The following is a 21,545-nucleotide window of genomic DNA, read 5'->3' as shown; positions in this document are numbered from 1 at the left end:
CTATTGCTTATCAACCTAGTCCCTCTAAATGTACAGTAGTGTAACACCCCCAGATATAGCTGAAAGATAATATTACTTATTTCTGTAATCAACTTTAACTTACACTAAATCTAGTTATGACTTAAGTTTCTATATGTTAGATCATCTTTTGTAGCCTAAGCAAGTCATTATGTTATTGTATATATAGACCAACATAATGTCTCTCCCAGCGAACATTGACAGAGCAAGTGTACCTAGAAATATCTATTAGACGACGGCGCAGAGCACGTTTAATAGTATTGCATTTTATGATTAAGTGCGGCCATAATATACATATATTTTACACTGTAAATAAAGCGCAACGAAATAGACAATTTTGAAAAAATATTTATTGCAAAAATAGATATACGCGTAATAACATTCTTACGCAGATATGTAAGTATATTATGGATAAAATCGTTTATAATGTATTTAATACGTTTACATAATATACTTTCTGATTTAGGTATATTTGAATTATGTAGCATTCATTTTCGCTAAAGGCATTTCTGTATCAGTTTTTTACAATTACATTTTAAGTGATTTAATAATAGTAATAGCGTTTTATCAATGTCCACTTTGTTCATCGAATAAAGAATTTCAATCTGAATACCTAATATTACATTTTTATTTGATTTTTCTATTCTCTTTTCTTTTGAAGCTCAAAGTTGCTTGAAAAGTATTTGAAATAAGTAAGGCATTATGGTTGCAATATGATAAAGCCAATTTTTCGATTGCCACACAATCAAATATATATAATTTAAACAATAGAATCGAGTAAGATTTGCACAAAATTTGATTTGAAACCCTACAGAGAGAATTTTTGAAACTCTCGTCCAGACGAACAACAATTATTTCACAAGTATTTAAGAATTACGTAAACTAGATCAGACATGGAAAAAACATACAGAATACAGAATACGGCGCCCTTTTGCAAACGATGTGGGCAAAATATGTGTTTAGCATAGACGACATTGAATACTCTATGTTAAGCGAAACGAATACAAAAACTTTGTATAATATTAATACGCACTCCAATACTATTATCATATATGTATATATCCTTAAGTCTATGTAAACTTCACAACTCGCTTAGTTGTGCTAGCCATTTGTTACAGGGACCCAGAGAAGTTTGTCTTGCTCCTTATCAACAGCGTCCTTGATCTGTGTGCACATGTGCTTAATGCTGACTCCAGGAATTACGGCTAAATAAAGAAGAATATATAATTCTAATTTGAGCAAAGTCAAAGGTAAAAAAAAAAAAAATTACTTACCGGATATATACTGTTTGTAGTCAAACTCCAGTTTCAATGCCCGTTCGTACATTTCCTTAGCTGCCTTGGCTGATATTTTGTCGGTGCCAAAGTCTCGGATATCGCGAATTTGTTTGGCCGACTTGAAGCGCAGCAACAAAACAATCGGATAAATTTGTAATCGTTGCAGTCGCTCCACCGCTGAGATCGACACATCCAGAATGCAATGACGGCGATCCTGTATAAGATATGTTATCTATTTGTTCTAAATTTCCCTTCACTAGATTCTTACAATTTTGCACGCATTACTGATAGCTTCCACGGTAGTGCATTCGAACTTATTGCCACGTCGACGATAATCTACGAATATGTTCTCTTTGAGGCCCTCCTCCATCGCTTCCTGTGAACAGTCCATGGTCGTTACCTCGCACAGCTTAAATAAATTGGAAAAGTCTATCTTCAAGCGATCTATCAAGCACTCAGACAATGGTCCAATGATTAGCACTGGTCGACGTATCGGTGCTGTATTCAAGAGATGTTAAATTAGCTATATGGAGAATCATTAAAAACAAATTCGTACTCACAGTCTAGAAGCTCAACCCGCTGATAGCTTAGGACGCCACCATCGTCATTCAGAATGCCAGAGTCGGGAAAAAAACTCAGCTGCGTGTTGCTAAAGCTTGCTATCTCCGTTGAGTCGCGCGAGGAGCTTCGCTGGTTTTTCTTTCGGCGAAAAAATGATCGACGTGCTGATGTGCTGCCGCGTCGCGCAGTTCCTGTATCACAATCAACAACCTCGCCCGAGCGCAACTCCTCCTCCACCCTTCAGGAGAAACGACATCACTTAATAAGGGACCATCGAACAGTCTAAAGCAAGACTTACTTCATTTGACTTGGAATGACGCCGCACTCCTTACGGTGCCCCATTGCATCCAATTTCCATGCGCGCCATAGACCAAAGGTTCCATTGAACACCGTATTATCCACATAAAGCACCTCGTCCTTGATGAAACGCAAGTCCTCCTCATTTAGTTCACCAACACGATCAAACCCCACTCGTATATAAAACGAATCGCCTGGCTTATCCTTGATTTGCTTGAGTGCTTCAAACGAACGACGAAATGATTTATGAGAGATGCAAAGTTAGCTTATGCAAAAATACAACTTACTTTGCAATTTGTTCTGCACTAGCATGGTAACGGTGTCCGTGAGCTTCGAGATCTCATTGGCAGCCTGCTCGGCGGTAACTCCGCTCAAATCGACACCGTTGTACTCCAATATGAGGTCACCCTTACGTATGCCGGCGTGATCCGATGGAGAGCCAGGTGCCACATCGTGCACATATATTCCCACCTTGTTACCACCAAAGAGCTTAATGCCCAGATTCTTCGACTTATCCATGTGGAGTGTGACAAAACGCAGACCTAAAGACGAAACATTTCCAATTTAGCATTAAAATTGATTATTGATTGATTTATAGAAGACTTATTTAAATCTTATTTCCTGATATACTATTAAGGGAATTTAGGCTTCTCTAAACGATCCATTGAAAATAGTATGGTATATTCAGCTAACTTGAACTTAATATTGGGTATACTTAACAGAAAATAATACTATATGTTTATGGTATATTCAACTAACTTATTTAGTTAAGATCTTTGTAGTTCATTCACAACTTTAAAAATAATATAATTATACATTTTTTTATAGTTCGATCATACGCATATTGGTTTCAGGAAACGAACTAATAATGGTTAGCAATAGTAATTAATGATAATATATAGCCAATTAAGAATAGTAATTGAATGCAGTCGAGTCTCGATAATTTGTGCCCTGCTAAATCGAAAATCACGATAAATCGAAAAAAATTCTATCCATTTTCAATTACTGAGATTTTACTGTACAATATTTTAAGAATGATAACTTTGTTTCTTTTTCATAACTGTTACAACAATTCAGTATAGGTTCATATAAAGAAAAATTAGTTTTACCAAAAAAATTGATGCAATTAATGAACAATTTTTGAAGCTAAAACCGTCCGTCTCAATATGTAATTAGCAATTACTTTTTTCTTTCCATTTTATCATATATAATTTATACTTTATATTCAATTTAACTAACCAACTAACTAATATACTGTAAGTTCGAATTTATATACTAATATTTAATATAACTAACCTTCTGTCGACACTGATGTCGCAGCCGATGGCAGACTCAGCTTGGTGTCCTCGTCGTAAACGGTCGAAGTGGCCGAGGCAGTTGTCGTGGTTGTCGTGGCCGCCGATGACGGCATATCTTGGCTGCTGCTAATATCCGATTGATTCTCCAGGCTGTCTGTGAAGCTCTGATCCTTGATGGACTGATGAGAGAGCGGCGCACGTGTAACGGAGACCGCGGACGGAAGCAGAGACAGCGGCTGCATCGGCAATGTCGTCTGCACACTGCGAGCCGGCGGTCGCGGTGAATTTCTGGGGGTCGGCGAGCCCGAATGATTAAGAGGAGATTCTGGTTCCAGATTGTGTATGCCTTCGTACTCAGTTGTGTGAAACTCTGCAAGATAACTCAGTTAGAGATGGTTAGGTAATAGAGGTTGTTCTGTTTACTCACTCTCTGGATTATACTGCACCAGCATTGTGAAGGAATCACCGCACTGTCGCAGCACATTGGCGGCTATTTCGTTGGTGGCCGCACGCATATTGATGCCACATACTTCCAAGAGTTGATCGCCCACCTGGAGACCGGCACGCATTGCGGTACTCTTGTCGGCAACAGTTGACACGAAAATACCGCCACCATTGTTGTTGCACTGTATGGTAATACCTAGCGACTTATCGCGCTTGTCGATCGTGACTCTTCTAAGGTCTCCAGGGCATAAAAAATCCGAGGCAACGTTCGAGTTCCGTTTGCCACTGCCACTCGGCCCGCCATGGCTCAGCACCTCCACGTGGACCTGCGGCATCGGCGAGCCCCTTCCACTGCCTCCGCCGCCGCCTCCACCGGCCACGCCTCCATTGACGCTGCTCACATTGCCTGCATAGTTGGTGTGCAGCGACGAGTTCATCAGCGAGACGGGCACCCCTGTGCTGCCGCTGGTGGCGTAGTGGTGGTCAATGGATCCGGAGCTGTTCTTGACCAGGCTGCTGCTGTTCTGCCTGTTGCTGGCCACGCTGGGGTTCGACGGAATGCGCAGGCGCTGATTGTCTTTCTTTCGCGGAAAGGTTCCGCCCTCGTAAATGACGCCATTCCCCGACCCCACGACGCCAGCGAGACTGTACGGATAGTGCGACTGCGGCTGACTGTAGTCCATGTAAGGCGGGTGCTGGAGGTGCTGATGTGGGTGTGGATGCTGCTGCTGCTGCTGTTGCTGCGTGTGCTGACCCGGCACAAAGTCCAGATCCGTGGGTATACCAATGGTGCTGTTGTTGCTCGTATTCTCCAACTGTGCCGCCTGCGGCGGCTGCAGTATCGACGCCATCGTTGACGGCGGCGGCGAGGGCAGCGTCAGGGGACTGGAGCGTCGCATGTAGCGCTGTCCATGACTGCTGGGCTGAAAACTGGGAAAGAGTTGCGTGTGTCGATTGCCCACCGTACCCATGTGCGCCTGATGCGACGGCAAATAGTTGTGTCCGCCGGAAACGAGAATGCCGGAGCCAATGCTCTCGCTATCGCTGGGATACTTGGGCACGTGCTTCGGAGGCATCGGCGGCACATTGCGCTTTCTATAGACGTTGCACTCGCTTATCGGCGGACTCTTAGCCGACAGCATGGACTCAATCGAGTTTTGTGACTTGAGCGAGATGATGTCCACGGGTCCGCCCGAACTGGAGCCAGCCGAGCCACTGCCGCCCGACACACGAGGTGGCGGGTGGACCGGCATGAATGTGGCGTTCACCTTGGGCAGTGGGAGGGGCAGTGGTGGCGCCGGCTGCTGAAACATGTCGAACATCTGTTGCTTGCGGGTCGGAAACTCTCCGGCAGCCACCGCCGGGACGACCTGCTGCTGTGCCTGCTGGCCGCTCGTCTTGGGCTGGTAGAAATCCCCGCCGCTGGGCGGAATATTCAGCGAGAACCGGTGTGGGTTGTGCGAGCGGATAGAGCGCTCTTGCCCGTGCAGCTTCACCCGGGCATTGGCACCCATCAGCGGTGCGGGTCGCTGCATCGGCGACTGCTTCTCCTCCGGCGATGTGGCGACCACGCCCCCATACAATGAATGCCGCGGATAGGTAACACCCACATTGCCGGGCTGAAATAGTGTGGAGGCCACGTTGCTAACGGGATTTGAGTTGCGATTGGGATGCGTTTTGATCGCGCCGCCATTCAGATTGCGCGGCTTCGACAACTGCGGCGGCAGCGGCGGCGGTGACAGCTCCTGCAGCTGCATTTGCGGCTTCGACTCCGCCTGCTCGACGACATCGTCGTCCTTGTCCACATTGATGGGCCCGGCAGTGAAGAGCGACATCAGCGCACGCTTCTTCTCGCCCCCGCGTTGCACAATGGTGCCCGTGGGGTTGTCGTGCGAGATGTTGGTGCGGGGCCAGGTACCCATGCTTTTAGCCTCCTTTTCGCCCTTTTTGCCGCGCTTGTGGCGCTTGAAGAGATTCTCTTTGCTCTTCTCCGAGCTGTTCTCGCTCAGCACCGAGTCTAGCGCTGCAATGGCCACGTCGTGCTCCTGCTCGAAGCTGTCGTCGGCCGTGCCCGGTTTACTGAACTTCAGTTTGCGTAGAAAGTCTGCGAATTTGGACGGATGTTTGGCGGCGCCACTGCCACCGCCACTGCCACTGCCGCTAGCCACTCCGCTGCTGCTATTCAACTGCAGCATGGAGTCAATGGAGCTGTCTGTCTGCGCCGACGAGCTGGTCATGCGGCATTGGGCGTCCGACTGCTGCTCCGGCACATACTTCAGGGCGAATATGTTGACTGTGTCGGTGTTGAGCAGCTGCATCACCTCATCGATGGATTGCAGCGAGTCCATTGACTTGTTATTAATACTCAGCACGCGATCCCCCACATCCAGCTCGGGCTCATAGAAGGCCAGCGAGTTGGGTTCGATCTTGGCTATGAACACGCCCATATCCAGCTGCAGTCCGATGGCATCCCGGCCGTTTGACTTCAGCTGCACGGCGTACGAGTGCCTCTTGCTGTGTCGAGTGCGGGAGACGAGCAAAAGGCAGCGGGGCGCACAGGCGCGTATCTCGTCGAGGACCATGCGCTTCGACAGGCCCTGACACTCCAGGTCGTTCACCTTGCAGATAACATCATTGATTTTCAGCTTGCCAAACGCCGACGAGCTATTGGTGACTCCGCAGACCAGCTGACGCTTGTTGCTGTCATCGAGGATGATGCCCAAATCCGAGTCGTGGTAGTTGCACAATTCGATTTCCAGAAGGTCTTCGCCGCTCTCAAAGCTGCTCAGGCGAAAGCTGCGACGCGATGCACTGTCAAAGGGTGTCGCTGGTGTCGATATTGTCTGGCTCTCCAGCTGCTCCTTGAGCGCATCGATTTTTTTCTGGGCCTCGTCCTTTTGCTTCTTGATCTTCTCACTGTCGCGTATGGCCATTAGCAAATCGGATATGGCCTTGTCACGCTCCTTGCGCAGATTATCGCAGAGCGTCTTCACCGAGTCACGCTCCTGGACGATCTTCTCCCGTTGTGAGATGGCCCAGTCTCGCACGCGTTTCGCCTCTTCCGCGTCTTGCAGTGCGCGCTCGACTTCAGATTGAGCCTTGTCTAGGCTCTTGCGCAGCTTTTCCAACTCCTCCTTGCTGTCATTGCTGAACTCCTTGGACCAACTGCTTTCACGGGACTTAAGGAGATCTCTTTTCTTGTGCTCGGCGTTTGCCAGCTGCAACGCTTTCAATTCGCTCTTGTATACGAGCTCATCTTTCTTGAGACGATCGATCTCTTTGTTGGCCAGCGCCAGGTCATCCGACATCTTTTGATGCTCCTGCAGCACATTATCCTTTTCAGAGAGGAGCTGATTGAGTTCTTCTGTCAGCGAAACGACGTGCTTCGTCTCCTTGGACAGCAGAACTTTTAAGGTTTGATTCTCTTCGCCTCGTTCACGATAGAAGTTGCGCTCCTTCTCCAACTCAATGTAGGATTTCTTGTACTTCTCTCGCTCCATAGCTATCAAATTGCGTTCCTTCTTCATTTCGGCCAGCTTCTCGCTGCTGTTGCAGCTGCCATCGCAGGGCGTTAGCATTTTACCGTAATAAAACGCATTGCTGCCGGGCGTCGACGGCTGCGAGGCTGAGGGATTTCCACTGTTTTGATTCTGATTCTCGAGCAGCATCAATTTGTGCTTCAAACGCGCGCTCTCGGCCACAATATCCGTATACTTGTTGCGGTCGGCCATGTAGTGCTCCTGATAGAGATTTAGCTGTGTGGCGAGCTCATCACAACGCCGCTCCGAGTTTGAATGCTGATGCCGCAGCGTGGTTAGGTCACACATCGCCGACTCGTACTGCGACTGCAGTAGTTCGTATTTCTTTCCGTTGCCACCAACTCCTCCACCACCGCCTACGTTGTTGACCACCTTTGTTGGCCCATTGTTGTTGGCCATATTGGCGGCCGTTGTGCTACCGCTTGAATTGGAAGGTGGCCGCAGTGTATTATCATAGCCCACATATTCCGAACTTTCTTCTGGAATTATAGTGAATCAAATAAACAAATTTAACTAAAATTTTAAATAATCCTGTAAACCCACCTTCTTGACTGCTTGTGCTGGTCAACGAAAGGTCACCAGATGCCATTTTCGCCATCACAATATCATTTTTCTTTTTTCCAATATGCAGTAATCAGATTTGAAAATAAGCTGAAAACAAAAACTAAATCAATTAAAATAAATTCTAATTTACTTAATCTTAAATCTACTGCGAAGATATACAACATATATTTTTAGTCTTTTTTTTAAATTTGTAATTTAAAAAATGCTTATGGATACTAAATATTTAATTTGATTTGTTGTCAATTATAATGCGCATTTATCCTGTTCATTTGAATAGATATGTATACTAATATTTTATTTTCTTATAAAATATTATATTTATTTTTATTTTATTTTATTTTTTGATTTATTTTTTATTATTATCATTATTATTAATATTAATATTCTCATTTATTATTTTTTTTGTTTTTGAGTCAACAGAATTTTATTTTATATTTTATCATTTCTATTAACCTATCCTGTTCATCCTGTCTATTAAAATTGGTTTTTAATTTTAATGATTAACTATATTAATTATACTCCTTTTAATATATTATATGTATATTGATTGTGGATGAAACATATTTATATTTAATTTTTTAAAATGTGCTCTTATTTAATAATTTCATGATTATAAAACAATGAAATTTCCGGTTACAACGGATAGTAAAAAGCGAAAGACTATGCAAACTGAAGACTTAATGGAATAGCAGAAGCTTTAAACTAGCTACAAAGCTAGTTAAGCTTTTAAAAGGCTAATGACTCTAATATCGCTAACTGTTGTTGTTGCTACTGCTGTTGTTGTTGCGCAAATTGAATGCGCGGTGTATCTCGTAAGTAAGCACAGAAAGTGGGAGAGCGACGACAGTAACTAACTAAAAGAATTAATTGAGTCAGCCAAGCAGAAAGTGTAAATTAAACGCACTACGTGCACTCCCAATCAAAGAGAAAAAGTTGCTGTGTAATAGAAAAAGGGAAAAATATGAGAGTCAGAGAAAGAGAAAGAGACACACATCAGGAAATTTCGCCAATTGGAGTGAGCGTTATGGAATAAACCATATGGACGTACATATACGTGTGTGTATATGAATGCATATATGAATATTCGTTTTCATGTACATGTATGTATGCAAGTAAATATGTTGAAACACACACACAGCCGCATACGCAAACGCAACAAATGAATGAAAACGAACTACACCCCATTTCAGCGCCTGTGCTAGACTTAACGTTAAGGATGCGAATGCGCAACTGGCAAGTTTACCATTTACGTATATTTCAATATTTAAAAATTGAAAAAAGGGGAGTCAGGATATTAAATAGACTAAAGGTCAAACTCTGAAAGAAAAAAAATAGACTTTTGCTTTGCCACACACACACCTTCACACCCACAACATATGTTGATGAAAATTATCTTGAAAAATAAATTAGAAATCACAAAACAAAAAACAAAAGAAAAAAACGTAAAAAACAACCTTCAGATTTTAGACAGTGCAAACGTCACTTCTTTATTTTCACTCTATGTTCGTTTCATTACTTTAGGTGGAGATCGGATCTTGGTGGCCGATTAAGCGGCCTGTTGGCTCGACTCTTATCACTTTCTGTTCATGGTTATTTTTATTTATTTAGCTGCCACATTCACATTACTTAATTAGACTGATATTGTATTTAAAATTAAGTAATTTATTTCAACGAAAAGAAATATTAAATAAAAATAAAAAAAATTTCACTGCGAAAGTTGCAGTGCGACCGTATCTCTCAAAACTGAAATACTGATATACGATTCATCTACGAATCACAAAAATACCAATTCATTTAAGCCATAGCTCATATATGTATGAAGTTTGGGGTATTCCGTGAAATGTTAATAAGATATATAAATGATTGACGTAAAAGATTAAAAGCCATGCTTATTGTTTATATCAAATGAATTTCGGTTTAACACCTATAATTTAACTTTAATTTGATTTTTGTTGCTGCATATAGAAAAACAGTAAATTGATTATTATTGTTTGCTTCTGTCGAACAATTTTTTCGTTGGCTCAATCAAAAGCTTCGCAACTTACAGAAAAATCTTCAGTGATGACTGCTCCGCCCGTTAACAGAATGGTTTTCTGTTAAAAAAAAAGTATTTTCGTGCCAACTGTTGCCATTTGGTATTTTTCGTGCCAACTGTTGCCATTTGGTATTTTTCATTACTAATCGTAGTACCACTGACCAGACAGTGGTCAGTGGTAGTACATTTTTTTTTGACTCGATTTTGAATACATTAGGCAGATTAAAAAACAAGACAACTAAGCATTTATTTATTGAAACATATAGATAGTATATATATGTTAATGGTGTTAAATGTAGTTATTGTAATTTTTCTTTCAAATATCAGTATGTATATGTAAATAGTAAATTGTCTTAAAATAGACAACTTTAGACTAATCTAAGCCTAATTTAAATACACAAAATTATGTACTAAATAACTATATCTGCTTCAAGCCCCAACGATTCCGAATGCTTTTTCGCTTTCATGCGTAAATCCGCTATGCTAGAATTTTTGTGCGCTGCAGCAAAGGCAGCCAAGTGAAGTGGATATTGCGGCAACGGAAAAAGTCCAGCGGGTCTACTTCTATTGTTTATTGCCGCTGCATACTAAAAAGGTATACAAATAGATTTAACAAAATATAATTTTAATTATAATACGCTCAATTTACCTGATGAGCTGCAGCTGAGAGTATAGCTGGATCGAAGGCGGAGAATGCAGCCGCTGCTGCAACGCTGCCTGAAAAATGTTCAGCAGCGGCCGTTACAACGGATATAGGAGATGGAGGCCGTTTATTAATTATATTGACGGCGCTCTTGGCGCCGGTTTGCTGCGGCACACTGCAGAGCCCATTTGATGAGGGAATCATCGCCGTATTGGTGTTGCGGATATTGGCTAAGTTAACATAAGGTGCAACACGACAAGGCTCGAGCGGCGTCGACACCGGCGGACTTCGACTGCTCAATAAAATTCCTGAAATACACCAGTGTTTTAATGAGAAATGAATATATAACAGCTTTATCTTATATTATATTAGCATATAAAGGCGGAATATTCATTTTAAACGATTAACGTTCCACTCAGGCGAAACCGACGGCAAAACGGTTCTTCGTGCGTGCAAAATTATTTAAGCCATAATAGTATTATCTCTACAACTTTGAAAGGTATAGTTTTTCTTTTCAAATTCATAAGATCACGAATGGACGTTTGTATTATCGTGTATTTAAGGGAGAAATAAACATTAATCTATCAATCTAAATTTATAAATTTTATGTACACAGATGTATGATGATTTTATACAACATACATATTTTATTCATCTTATGCTCAATAGGTGCTTAAAGCTTATGAAAATATTTTAAGACAGAATGGTAAAAGTACAACTTTTCTGTTTGCTAATAATATATATTCTTAAAAAAAAAGAGAGATAATGAAATTCCGAAAAAAAAGCCTTATCTAGCTACTTATAATAGTAGCTTGCCTTATTGATGTTAATTCTAAACTGGCTACAAAATAAAATATAGTATAGTATTGAAGCTATAAGATAAAACGAAAGACAAAGTAAATATATTTAAATTCGCATTTATGGATAATTCGACATTAAAATTTAAGATTAATGTCGGAAACTAACATAGAGGAAAGGTACATTCCTAATTTGAGGAACTTTTATAGCACACTTATTTAGGCAATAATATATAGGGCATATACCTTTTACCATTAGAAACAACATTTTACTCGAATTTTTAAATATTAATATCCTTTAACATTAGTAAGATAACCTTGTCTTTTGAACTACCATTTGTAACATAGTTTAAAATTCGTAAGGCATGTTTAGCGTTATCACTCAGTGTGAATGAGGTGAATGCATTCCCATGGTGCTTAATATTCCGCACAATATGTTGATTCGCTTGTTTCGACCCAGTCCCTAATTGCATTTCCTGTTTCCCTTCTCTGCTTGAGTAAGTCTGATTCTATGTGTAAATAATTTACATAAGGACATACCTTAATACAAGTACATAAATACAAATGAACATCCCAATTTGGCAAATCGGTACAAAAATTCGTGACAAGTAATTGAATTCATTTTCTAATTTATTGCCATGAAAACACCCTCGAGCTGAACTGAGCTGAGTCGAGGGCTGGATTCGGCGGATTCTCTCGCACTTACTGCTGCCACAATCTGCTGCTGGTGCTGGTGATGCTGGGGTCGCCCCCAGCACTCGACCAAGGCCAGACGGACACATATCAAAATGACACTCCAGGGAGTACAAGGCCAAGACCAGGTTGGCCTCGTCATTTATGCAGTGTTTTGCTTTTGGGGCGATAAAAAGTCTGAGAATTGATATAAGTCCATAAAACGATTCCTTACTCCGTATGAAAAAGGTTGTGTGTGTGTGTTTTTTTATTCGAATTTTAATTTGATTACTTTATTTTTGCTACCACGGCCTTCTAGCCACCACGTCCCTTCCCCTCCAACAAATCCATTTCATTCAGCAATTTATGTCCAAGCCCATGCACTTTAGTTAAACTCGAGCAAACTGAATACTTGATATATTGTAGGACCTGATGCTATTTCTTAACATGCATGGAAGTTTTTCGTGCTGCTATGAAATATAACTAAAAGAAAATCATAATAATAATAAATAATAATATAGTATAAGTGGATGTTGGAATTATGTGCTACTAAGGCAAAGTAGTCCTATTATACATGTAGTCCCATATTACATACAGATTACACTCTTGAAGCTTGACAGAGAACTTTTAAGCGACTATAGATTTTACAGTATTTGTTTTCAAAATATCTGTATACGTTTTAATAAAAAAAGGAAGTCAAATGAATCTATAGTTCCCAAATCTTTACTTTGCGAGACGTCACAATTCTGATCGGCGCAGAGTACAAATATCTGAAGTTACATATATAAAAATCAAAGTTTGTTTAAAGCAACTTAAAATGTATCTTGGCATTACCCAGTGTTTTACAATCCTAAGCTTTAACCCCAGCTGATTTTCAGCCCAGAATTTGCCAATCGAATTTCCATTTTTAGGCAAACTTTTACGGGTTTCGTTAAAGCTACAGGTAAATAAAGTCTTCCTTGTACAACCTTTATTCATTTAAAAAGATAAGTACATACTGCCACATAAGAGCCCCCTCAGCTCAATATCTTTAAAGACTTAAAACATTGTAGCAGTATCCAATAATTGTTATGGCACAACGAAGTTTGCCTCTTGCTCAACCATAAATGAGTCTCAGAGCGGAGTCCCCGTCGTGTGCTCTGTAGCCAAATTCATAAAGTCATAATTAATAGATATCATACTGCCAGAGCAGCAGGATACTGCAATGTAGAGCTGAAGAAAAGAGCGAGAAGGCAATATGTAAATTTAATTTACGTCAATTTAATAATTTTAAGTGTGTAGGGATTTTCTATATCAAGAAGCTGCCCGGCCTCAAGCCCAAAACTTTTCCACTTTTACGTTTTCTCTCTAATTTCTATTTGCGCCCTCCTTACGTTCGTTAATGCCGTGCTAAGCCACAATCCTTCCTCGTCGTTATATCGAACACGGAGTTGATTTGAATTTATGCAAATTTAAAAGAACACGGCAATTAGTTAAGTAAATGTTGAAAGTTTACAGCTTAACTGTGTAATGCCGCAGTTGTCTTAATGTACCATGTACCCTCTCTGAAAATATTTAACCAACTGTTTAACACAATATGTCATGGTTTCGCAGTTTATTCAAATGTATCATCATTAATATATCAAAACCTTCACCCTCTTCTATCTCTCTCTCTCTCTTTCTCTGTCTCTCTTTCTCTCCCTCTCTCTGATTGCTTCCTTCCCGTTCATTCATCAACGCCCCCTCAACCGGGCCGTTGCTCCTCTCCCCTCCGCTCAACTCAGCACGGATAACATTTTTATTTTCCACTTTTACGGCCGGAATATTTAATTTGATTAAGTTGGCAATGATTTGTGTCGCTGTCACCAGGCCGTGGCTGTATATACATAGATATGGCACATATATACAAGAGGGGGATACGTATTTTGTTGCGATATTCGAAAAATCACAGCAGATGCGAGTTTCAGATATTAAGCAATATTTTTAATTTTAAGTTTGATTACATACAAATTTTCTGTATGGTCTACCCGGTTATGAAATGAAAAGGGTATATGCATTATTTTTGCAGAGTTTCGTATCAGGTATTTAATAGTTTATTTATTTATGTAGACGTCGACTTGGGTTTTGAAATTAAATAAACATTTTATATTTGATGTGCTTTACATAGTGATTTTTTTTGGGATATTATCAAAACTTAACTACTCACTACAATTACAGATTGACTAGGTTATATATATTCACATAGATTTGTCTAATATTAAGAACTCACTGCACATTTAAGCACTAGCCCTACAATAAATACAGAGATTTGATACCTAGAACTCAATTCTTTACTACGCTTTTCATGTATAATAATGACTATGCCAAAATGTATAATTTTTGTCTATTTTTCTCTCAAATAGGAGGAAGTGGAAGCTACTGGTGAATAAATTTCTATTTATTACATATATACTAAAATATATTTAAGGGAAAAGAGAGCAAACCACACAAAGTCTATTCTAGACTTACAGATTCAAAACTTTTTAGATTATATGAGTAAGAGGAGTACCTAAATATCAATTTTGCAATCAATTTGGTTTATTTTGGCATGTGCAAGAGCTTTATGCAGTTGGCTACACCCGATTTCTTTCTTGGCTTTCATTGGAAATTAAAGATTTATATTATTTGACTGATTATATAGTTATATTATTTGAAAGATAAACTCATTTAAGGATGAACCCTTCGAACAACTAATATTTCAATTATTCCTTTCGTCTTTCTGCTTACGCAGTGTGGGCTTATAGGAACTTAATTAACTTAAGTCTCTAGTATTTGAAATACGCCTTTTACAAACGTATGGGTGAGGAAGGATATAGGATATAGGATGTAGGATATAGGGAAGGGGGCAAGTTATAACGAAATTGGCGACTCCAGCTTTAAAGATGTAGCAGATATAAATTTATTACTGATTTTCGATAAGGGTTTTAATGGATAACTAAATAACAAGAACAGTTCTTGATTTTTGAAGATAAACTCGACTTTCGCGCTGTATAAACGGACATTTGAAAACTGATTTCAAGTCTCTAGCTCTTATACCTTCTACGGTTGGCGCGTTCAAACATACGGACAGACAGACGGACAGGGTTAAATCGACTTAGCTCGTCGCCCTGATCAAGAATATACATATATACTTGTGGAGTCCGACACGCCTCCTTCTGTCTGTTGCATACATTTCAACAAAACCATTGTAATCTAATTTCCACTGTTCAATGGGTTCAGGGTATAATGATACAACACTTACCCTTATGCATTTGATTTTCGTGTTTTCGACATTTCGCTCTTCTATTTTGAAACCAAACCTGCAAAAATATAGAACAATTAATTCGAAGTTGGAAACGAAATAAAGAAAATGCATATAGATCAATAGTGGTGTGTTTTCCATGACAGTATTAAATAATTAAAAAATATGTTTAAGTTTAAAATATTCAAAATAATGATGACAATTAACAATAATATAAAAATAATATCCGTTTAAAATATCAGTGGAGAAAAAACTAGTCTCAAATGAAATAGCACCTTATAATTATTGAAATACTTGTATATTTATTTATATTTATTTGCTTTATACATATCTCCAAATCCTGACTCATAAATTTCCGTCAAATGAATTAAGAGCTTTTACCCCACTATAATATCTGAAACTAGCCAAACATTAATCGAAAGTCCATTTGTGGAAGACCCACCAAAACTCTAACGAGCTCTAAGTGTAGGCATTGCTCATTTTCATTAGTTAGAATAAATTGATTGTAAATTGTCGTGTGTAGGACGAGATTTGTAATTTATAGTACTTTCTGGAGGAACCAGTAGCTGGTTCATATATTACCACACAGCGGTCCATTAAGAGTCGCCCTGATTGAGCATTTAACTTGTAATCGGCCCCCTGTTGTTACTACGAATCTCTTACTTCCGTATAAATGTAACGAAGGGCGGCGTAAACCACTTAACACCCCATATCTTTCTCTTCGTAACTCTGGTGGTTGCAAAGACAAGTTTTGTTACATAACTTACTCTTGGTATAGAGTGGAAATCACCGTTATAATGAATATCAATTGTATTTCAATTTGTGCCCAGGCTGTTGGCTAACTTCTGCATATTAATCATTATATACATATACAGTCCAAAAATGTTTGATGACAGTTCTTAATACTCTCCTTGAAGGAATGAAAGGAGAAAGGTTATGTAGAATGTTAATACGGGCGCGTCATCAGCACTTTTATTCGAGTTGTCATTTTAAAAATTAAACGAAGTTAAAATACAACGAAATAGTGCTCTGCATATCCTATATCTAACCCCTCACCATCATCTTTGTAAAAGTCGTATATCAAATACTACAGACTTGTGCTTCGGTATACACATACATTTAAACATTATGATTACGACCGTACATCCAGAAATTAAATTATTCAACAAATAAGTTCTCATAATATCGCCAACACTGGCAGCGCATGTATATGCGTGTGTGCGTGTGTTTGTTTGTATGCGTGTGTGTGTCCGAATTATTATTGAAATATCAGTTGCTTGGAGGGTTCAGGGGATCTCGTAGTCGAGCAGTCTCGACTAGAGCTTTCTTACTTGTTACTATAAAAATAACTTATTCTGAATTTTTATACCCTGAACCCAAAATGAGTAATCAGGGAATAATATAATAATCAAATATGAATATTTAATTGAATTTAATTCCTTTTCGAATCCGTATATTACATCCGCAGATCGATTATTTTCTGGTCGCCTGAAGAAATGCTGCAGCTGCTGACCCTATATAGGGCAACTTTCACTTAAGCCCGACGCCGGGTAAGAGTCATTTCAGTCGTGGCTTAAATGGTCAATGCATTGGGAACATGCTGGAAGCTATCTAGTCTCGCTTTACTTAAATACATAAACATATATACCAAATGAATTCCGCTGCATACATGTAGATAACTTTCACTTCTGGGACAGACGATGATATACAGACAGACCAACACATACAGTACAATCGAGTTATAACGACTCCGCATATAGCGTTTCTACGGTTGGCGCGTCAAAAGTTCTGGTCCCCAAACAAACTTATATGGGCAAACTTATACGGTTATTGCGGGCCTTTGATCGTGGTTATAACTGGATTTTACAGTATAGGAAAATCGGCACTCATAGATTACCTTATTACGCTGCTCAAGAGCACACGCTTTATAGGGCTATGTATATGTTGATTTGTTAAATATCTTACATACATTAACATATATAATTATTAGAAATCATAGACAGCGGTTATTTTCGTTTTTTATACCCGGAAAAGTATATAACAGGCAGAAGGTAGCATAGTAGACCCCATAGTCGATATAGCCCTGTCCGTCTGTCCGTCTGTAAGTATGAATGCCAAGATTTCATGATCTTGTATGTTTTGCATATATTTTGATAACTCATCAGATAATTTTTTAGTCAAGATAAATCGAATAATTTATTTTGTTTTTTTTTTTTTCAGTCTAATTTGAACACTCTTAGACCTAGAAATGCCAGCTTTATTGTGTCTATACATATTTACATATTACAGACTTTTGATACAATGACTCCTTCGCCGCAAATTTGTAAAAAACGTATTTTAAGTACTTTAGAATGTAAGCACATTTTAACCATCTGATTACGCTCTGAAAGTTTCATTAAGATTGTATGTCCACAAAAGAAATTATTCATCAATAAATTCTCATACTATTGCCAAGTTAGCAGAGCGCGGGCTTATACGTGCGTGCGAATTCATGTGTATATACTTGTATATACAATGGGCTTATTATCAATCAGCTAGGCCACTTTCAAATAGGCTAGATCTAGCCAGAACTAGATGTGTTGTTTTTTGTGTAAGCAGAAAGTAAGCGAGTAATCATTGAAATACCACTCCGTGGAAGAGTCAGGAAGTTTTTAAATAGACTTGTCTCTATTTTCCAGGACATTGAATACCCATGGCCTATATTTTGTTGCATATCAAATGCCATTGATTTCTTGTATAAGTCGACTAGTAGATAGTCAGTTACACCTGATTTTCTCATCCTTATTTGCTGCCTCTTACCTGTACTCGGGCTTCGCTCAGTCCCAAGCGCTGACTCAGCTCCTCCCGCATAAAGGCATCTGGGTAATGGGTCTCTTCGAAAAGCCGCTCCAGTTCATTGAGCTGCTCAAGCGTAAAATTTGTGCGCGATCTTCGCTGTTTGCTGCTGAGTCCAGAGTGTTCCATGCGGGCAATATTTGTGTCTCCTATGTTTGACTGCGGCTCCGGCGATATAGATATAGACTTCTCCGAGCTGACCACCTTATGCAACGATAGCTCCGGGGAATTGCTATCATTGGAGCATTCATTGATATTAATATTGATTGTTGCAGATGTTTTCGTTTCTGTTGCTTTTGCAAGGAAAGTGAATGATAAGTATGTAGAGCTGGTTACTTATTTCTTAGTATAAATATTTAAAAAAATATATGTGTTGTATATGCTGAGTCAAAATGAACACTAACAGTACACATATATATTCACGTGTGTACATTAGAATGTGTATATTGTGTATTCTAATAGTATTTCAAGCTCCGTTTAACAGTTGTATAATGTTTCCTTTTTATTCCGATTCCATATACTTATGTTTTGTATAGTACTTTGTAGAACTTTTATACTATCACACACAATAATTATATTAATGCGATTTTTGTATACAGTTTAAGAATTTCGGTTAGCTCCTACATTATAAATTGCATATATAACCAGTTTTAGTATATCACTATTACATCACGAACTTTTCTGATCTCATACATATTAGATTTCTCTAACCTCTCCTCTTATCTCCTGCTCAATAGTCAAAGAGTCAATCAAAAAGGGAATATTCGATTTACCACATATTTGTTTTATTATGTGTATTTGAAATTTAAATACTGAATATATTGTCAATACTGGGCTATTGCAGAAATGTTTAATTATTCCATTCTTTACCAAATTAACAAAAAATATGGACATCGAATTGGAAATGTAGACCCAGATGAAAATTGTTTATATGATTACACTCTCCAGTTGGAGGCAATAAAACTATATGTATAAGCAATAGAACTTATAAAACTCGATGGCAGAATTCAGAAGGCATGGGAAACCAGGAATCTTAATATAGTCTATAGAAAATAAATACTATTGTAAAGACAGATCTGTTTTAAATAGGAAATACGTAGCATATTTCTTATAACCATTGGCAAAAATGAGTTTCACTATAAATTTTGATGTTTTTTTAACGCGGGAGAAGAACATTCCTCTATTGTTGTTTTTTTTTTTTTTCTATTTACGTTTTTTTTTTTTATATTTACTTGATGCGCTCTCGATGTCAGGAACTTGCATATTATTCATGCACTTGCTGCTGGTTTTGCTATCCGCATCTTGAAATTTTACGATCAGGTCACCATTCAGTTTCGAGCTATTCGCCGTGCTAGAGATACATGCAGTCGAATCATCGAAACGGGAAGATGTCTTTTCACACTTTTCTGAAATTATATGAAATTGCAATTAAACGGGACCTAAAAATTATATTCTTGGGATGTGGTTGATAGGTAAGACACATATTTATATATACCATATGAAAAATCCCCAACAGGCAAACTTGCCTTCGTTGTGGGAAAGGTATATAGATAAACATGTTTAAATATATACCATATTGTGGTCCAAGAAAGTTATGCTCCTTTATATTTTACAGTAGTTTAACAAAAATAAGTAGTTCTACAGTATATCATTTCTAAACTTTTCCCTTTTTAAATTCCACATGAAGTTGTCATATGTCAGCATTTATAGTTTAAGTGTTTAAGTAATTAGGCAAATAGACTTACCTTCTGATTGTGTATCCGATACCAATAGATCGGAAATCAACCAGTTCTTAGGCTTTGGGGCAGGATCAGTCTTACGGAGCTCTTCATTATCCGAAATAGGTGCAATCGATTGCTGTTGAAGCGTACGGATTTTGACCAGAGACAGGGGCTTGGGTAGACTTGTATCATCCTCCGAGCTATTCTCTTCGGCTACCGAAATATCGGTGATATCAATGTCCATGGACTCTTCACCGTTAGCACAGTTATCAACAGATACACGGCCCAGTCCGTTCGGGCTCACTACTATGGACTTTGTTGCCGTTGTTGTGGCGTCGGCCAGTTTATGGATGCGCGCACTTGTCATCGAGTTGAACAAATGGTTGACTCGATTATTAGTTAAATTGAACTCAAATGATTTATTTACAAACTGCGCTAATTGCTCCATGCTGGCTCACTATAATTACAAATTATGTTTTTTATTCAATATTGAAATCTTCTTCACAGCACTTTCACTCCGAAGCATCATAGTTGCTCTTACAAAATAAAACGCTCGACTACTTCGCAGGAAACGCCAATGGCATTACAGGTCCCCATACAGTTCCATTCCAATTCAAATAAAAAAACTTATGTAGAGCTAAAATCGTTCTCTCTACGTTGATTTTATTTGATTTTTTTTCGCAGTTACTCTTAACGGCTGCGCATGGCATTCAGCTTCTGCTTCTTCCACCTTTCGTCCCCACTGGGAGAGAGCAAAGCACACACACAAACACAGAAGCACACACACTCACACATACATAGAGATGCCTCAGATCAACAAGCATTTCAGATTTGGCACATATTTAAATAATTAGTTAATTGTAGTTTAATTAACAGATTTGAATTGTTTTATGCTAATTACGCAGAAATTTAGTACAAATATTCATAAATATATTTATTAATTAATATATGTATAGTAATTATAGTAGTTAGGCAGTGGAAATTTAATCAAATAACTATCAGTTTTATAATTCTAATTTATTTATTTTTTTAAATATTTATATTAAATGTAATTTCATATGTACATATATTTTTATTTCCCAGTTAAGTGACGAAGTTTCTCCCCTCAATGCTCATTGAGTAATTCTGCTCGCTCACTTTTGGCCTCGCTCTTTATCGAGCATTCGGAACAACCCCTAAAGAGCCGTAGAGCCGTGGAGTGGAAGGTGTTGCTCCCTGTCCGACACGTATATGTATATTCAATTTATTCTCATTGGTCTTTACGTGTTGGCTGTTGTTGTTGTTGCAAAGTGGTTGTAGGCTGCTTGGCTCAACCCAACTTTACTGTTATTGGTTATAGCCGCTTTATCCTGTATACACATTAACTGTGTATAAAACACCTAATAATTTTCTTTGCAATCGCCTATGTGGGTGGAGTTTCACGTTGTTCTCACTTTATCCCTGGATTAAATTGATGAAAATATCTCGCAAGCATTCGCCAAACTATGTAGCACTTAGGTTGGTAATTGAATTTTAACTAAAAGTATATAATTGCTTGACTTTCATATATAATGTGCGGATTACAAGTGCTTAAAGATTTGTATTT

The 21,545-nt window shown here is 38.9% G+C and overlaps 2 protein-coding genes across 4 annotated transcripts; both read right to left on the bottom strand.

The window, feature by feature from the left end:
* Positions 1-346: 346 nt before the first annotated feature.
* Positions 347-9,755, bottom strand: Dlg5 (MAGUK family member discs large 5). Of its 2 annotated transcripts, none has more exons than XM_030384185.2 (10): positions 9,453-9,755; positions 7,978-8,085; positions 3,879-7,913; positions 3,450-3,821; positions 2,441-2,695; positions 2,155-2,374; positions 1,856-2,094; positions 1,564-1,793; positions 1,293-1,509; positions 347-1,223 (listed from the first exon to the last, which is right to left on the bottom strand). In XM_030384185.2, the coding sequence occupies exons 2-10, from the start codon at positions 8,030-8,032 to the stop codon at positions 1,120-1,122; spliced, it is 5,727 nt and encodes a 1,908-aa protein (XP_030240045.1). In that variant the 5' UTR covers positions 8,033-8,085; positions 9,453-9,755; the 3' UTR covers positions 347-1,119. The 2 variants fall into 2 exon arrangements, with proteins under 2 accessions (XP_030240045.1, XP_030240046.1); XM_030384186.2 differs by having other exon boundaries at positions 9,515-9,755.
* A 500-nt stretch (positions 9,756-10,255) lies between these two features.
* Positions 10,256-20,549, bottom strand: LOC115563804 (short stature homeobox protein 2). 2 transcript variants are annotated; one of them, XM_089258326.1, is made up of 6 exons: positions 19,985-20,549; positions 19,472-19,645; positions 18,204-18,532; positions 15,405-15,462; positions 10,683-10,984; positions 10,256-10,620 (listed from the first exon to the last, which is right to left on the bottom strand). In XM_089258326.1, exons 1-6 carry the CDS (start codon positions 20,406-20,408, stop codon positions 10,444-10,446), a joined length of 1,464 nt encoding a protein of 487 aa, XP_089114452.1. In that variant the 5' UTR covers positions 20,409-20,549; the 3' UTR covers positions 10,256-10,443. The 2 variants fall into 2 exon arrangements, with proteins under 2 accessions (XP_089114452.1, XP_089114451.1); XM_089258325.1 differs by lacking the exon at positions 19,985-20,549 and having other exon boundaries at positions 18,204-18,526; positions 19,472-19,640.
* Positions 20,550-21,545: the final 996 nt, after the last annotated feature.

The sequence above is a fragment of the Drosophila navojoa genome, chromosome 3 (assembly GCF_054131105.1).
Source record: "Drosophila navojoa isolate 15081-1374.11 chromosome 3, UAZ_NAV_1.0, whole genome shotgun sequence".
Classification (NCBI taxonomy): Eukaryota; Metazoa; Arthropoda; class Insecta; order Diptera; family Drosophilidae; genus Drosophila; species Drosophila navojoa.
The sequence above is the reverse complement of the archived record's forward strand: the minus strand, read 5'-3'. Positions and strand labels throughout refer to the sequence as shown.

What these genes read in the sequence shown, in the direction of transcription:
- Dlg5 (XM_030384185.2), bottom strand. Translation starts at nt 8,032, where the DNA reads ATGGCGAAAATGGCATCTGGTGACCTTTCGTTGACCAGCACAAGCAGT. An exon ending in CAGCACAAGCAGTCAAGAAG is followed by an intron (nt 7,914 to 7,977) that starts GTGGGTTTACAG and finishes CTATAATTCCAG; the next exon opens with AAGAAAGTTCGGAATATGTG. An exon ending in TCAGTAATGCGTGCAAAATT is followed by an intron (nt 1,510 to 1,563) that starts GTAAGAATCTAG and finishes TATCTTATACAG; the next exon opens with GATCGCCGTCATTGCATTCT.
- LOC115563804 (XM_089258326.1), bottom strand. Translation starts at nt 20,408, where the DNA reads ATGGAGCAATTAGCGCAGTTTGTAAATAAATCATTTGAGTTCAATTTA. An exon ending in CGAAAATCAAATGCATAAGG is followed by an intron (nt 10,985 to 15,404) that starts GTAAGTGTTGTA and finishes GGTGTATTTCAG; the next exon opens with GAATTTTATTGAGCAGTCGA. An exon ending in TCTCAGCTGCAGCTCATCAG is followed by an intron (nt 10,621 to 10,682) that starts GTAAATTGAGCG and finishes ATACCTTTTTAG; the next exon opens with TATGCAGCGGCAATAAACAA.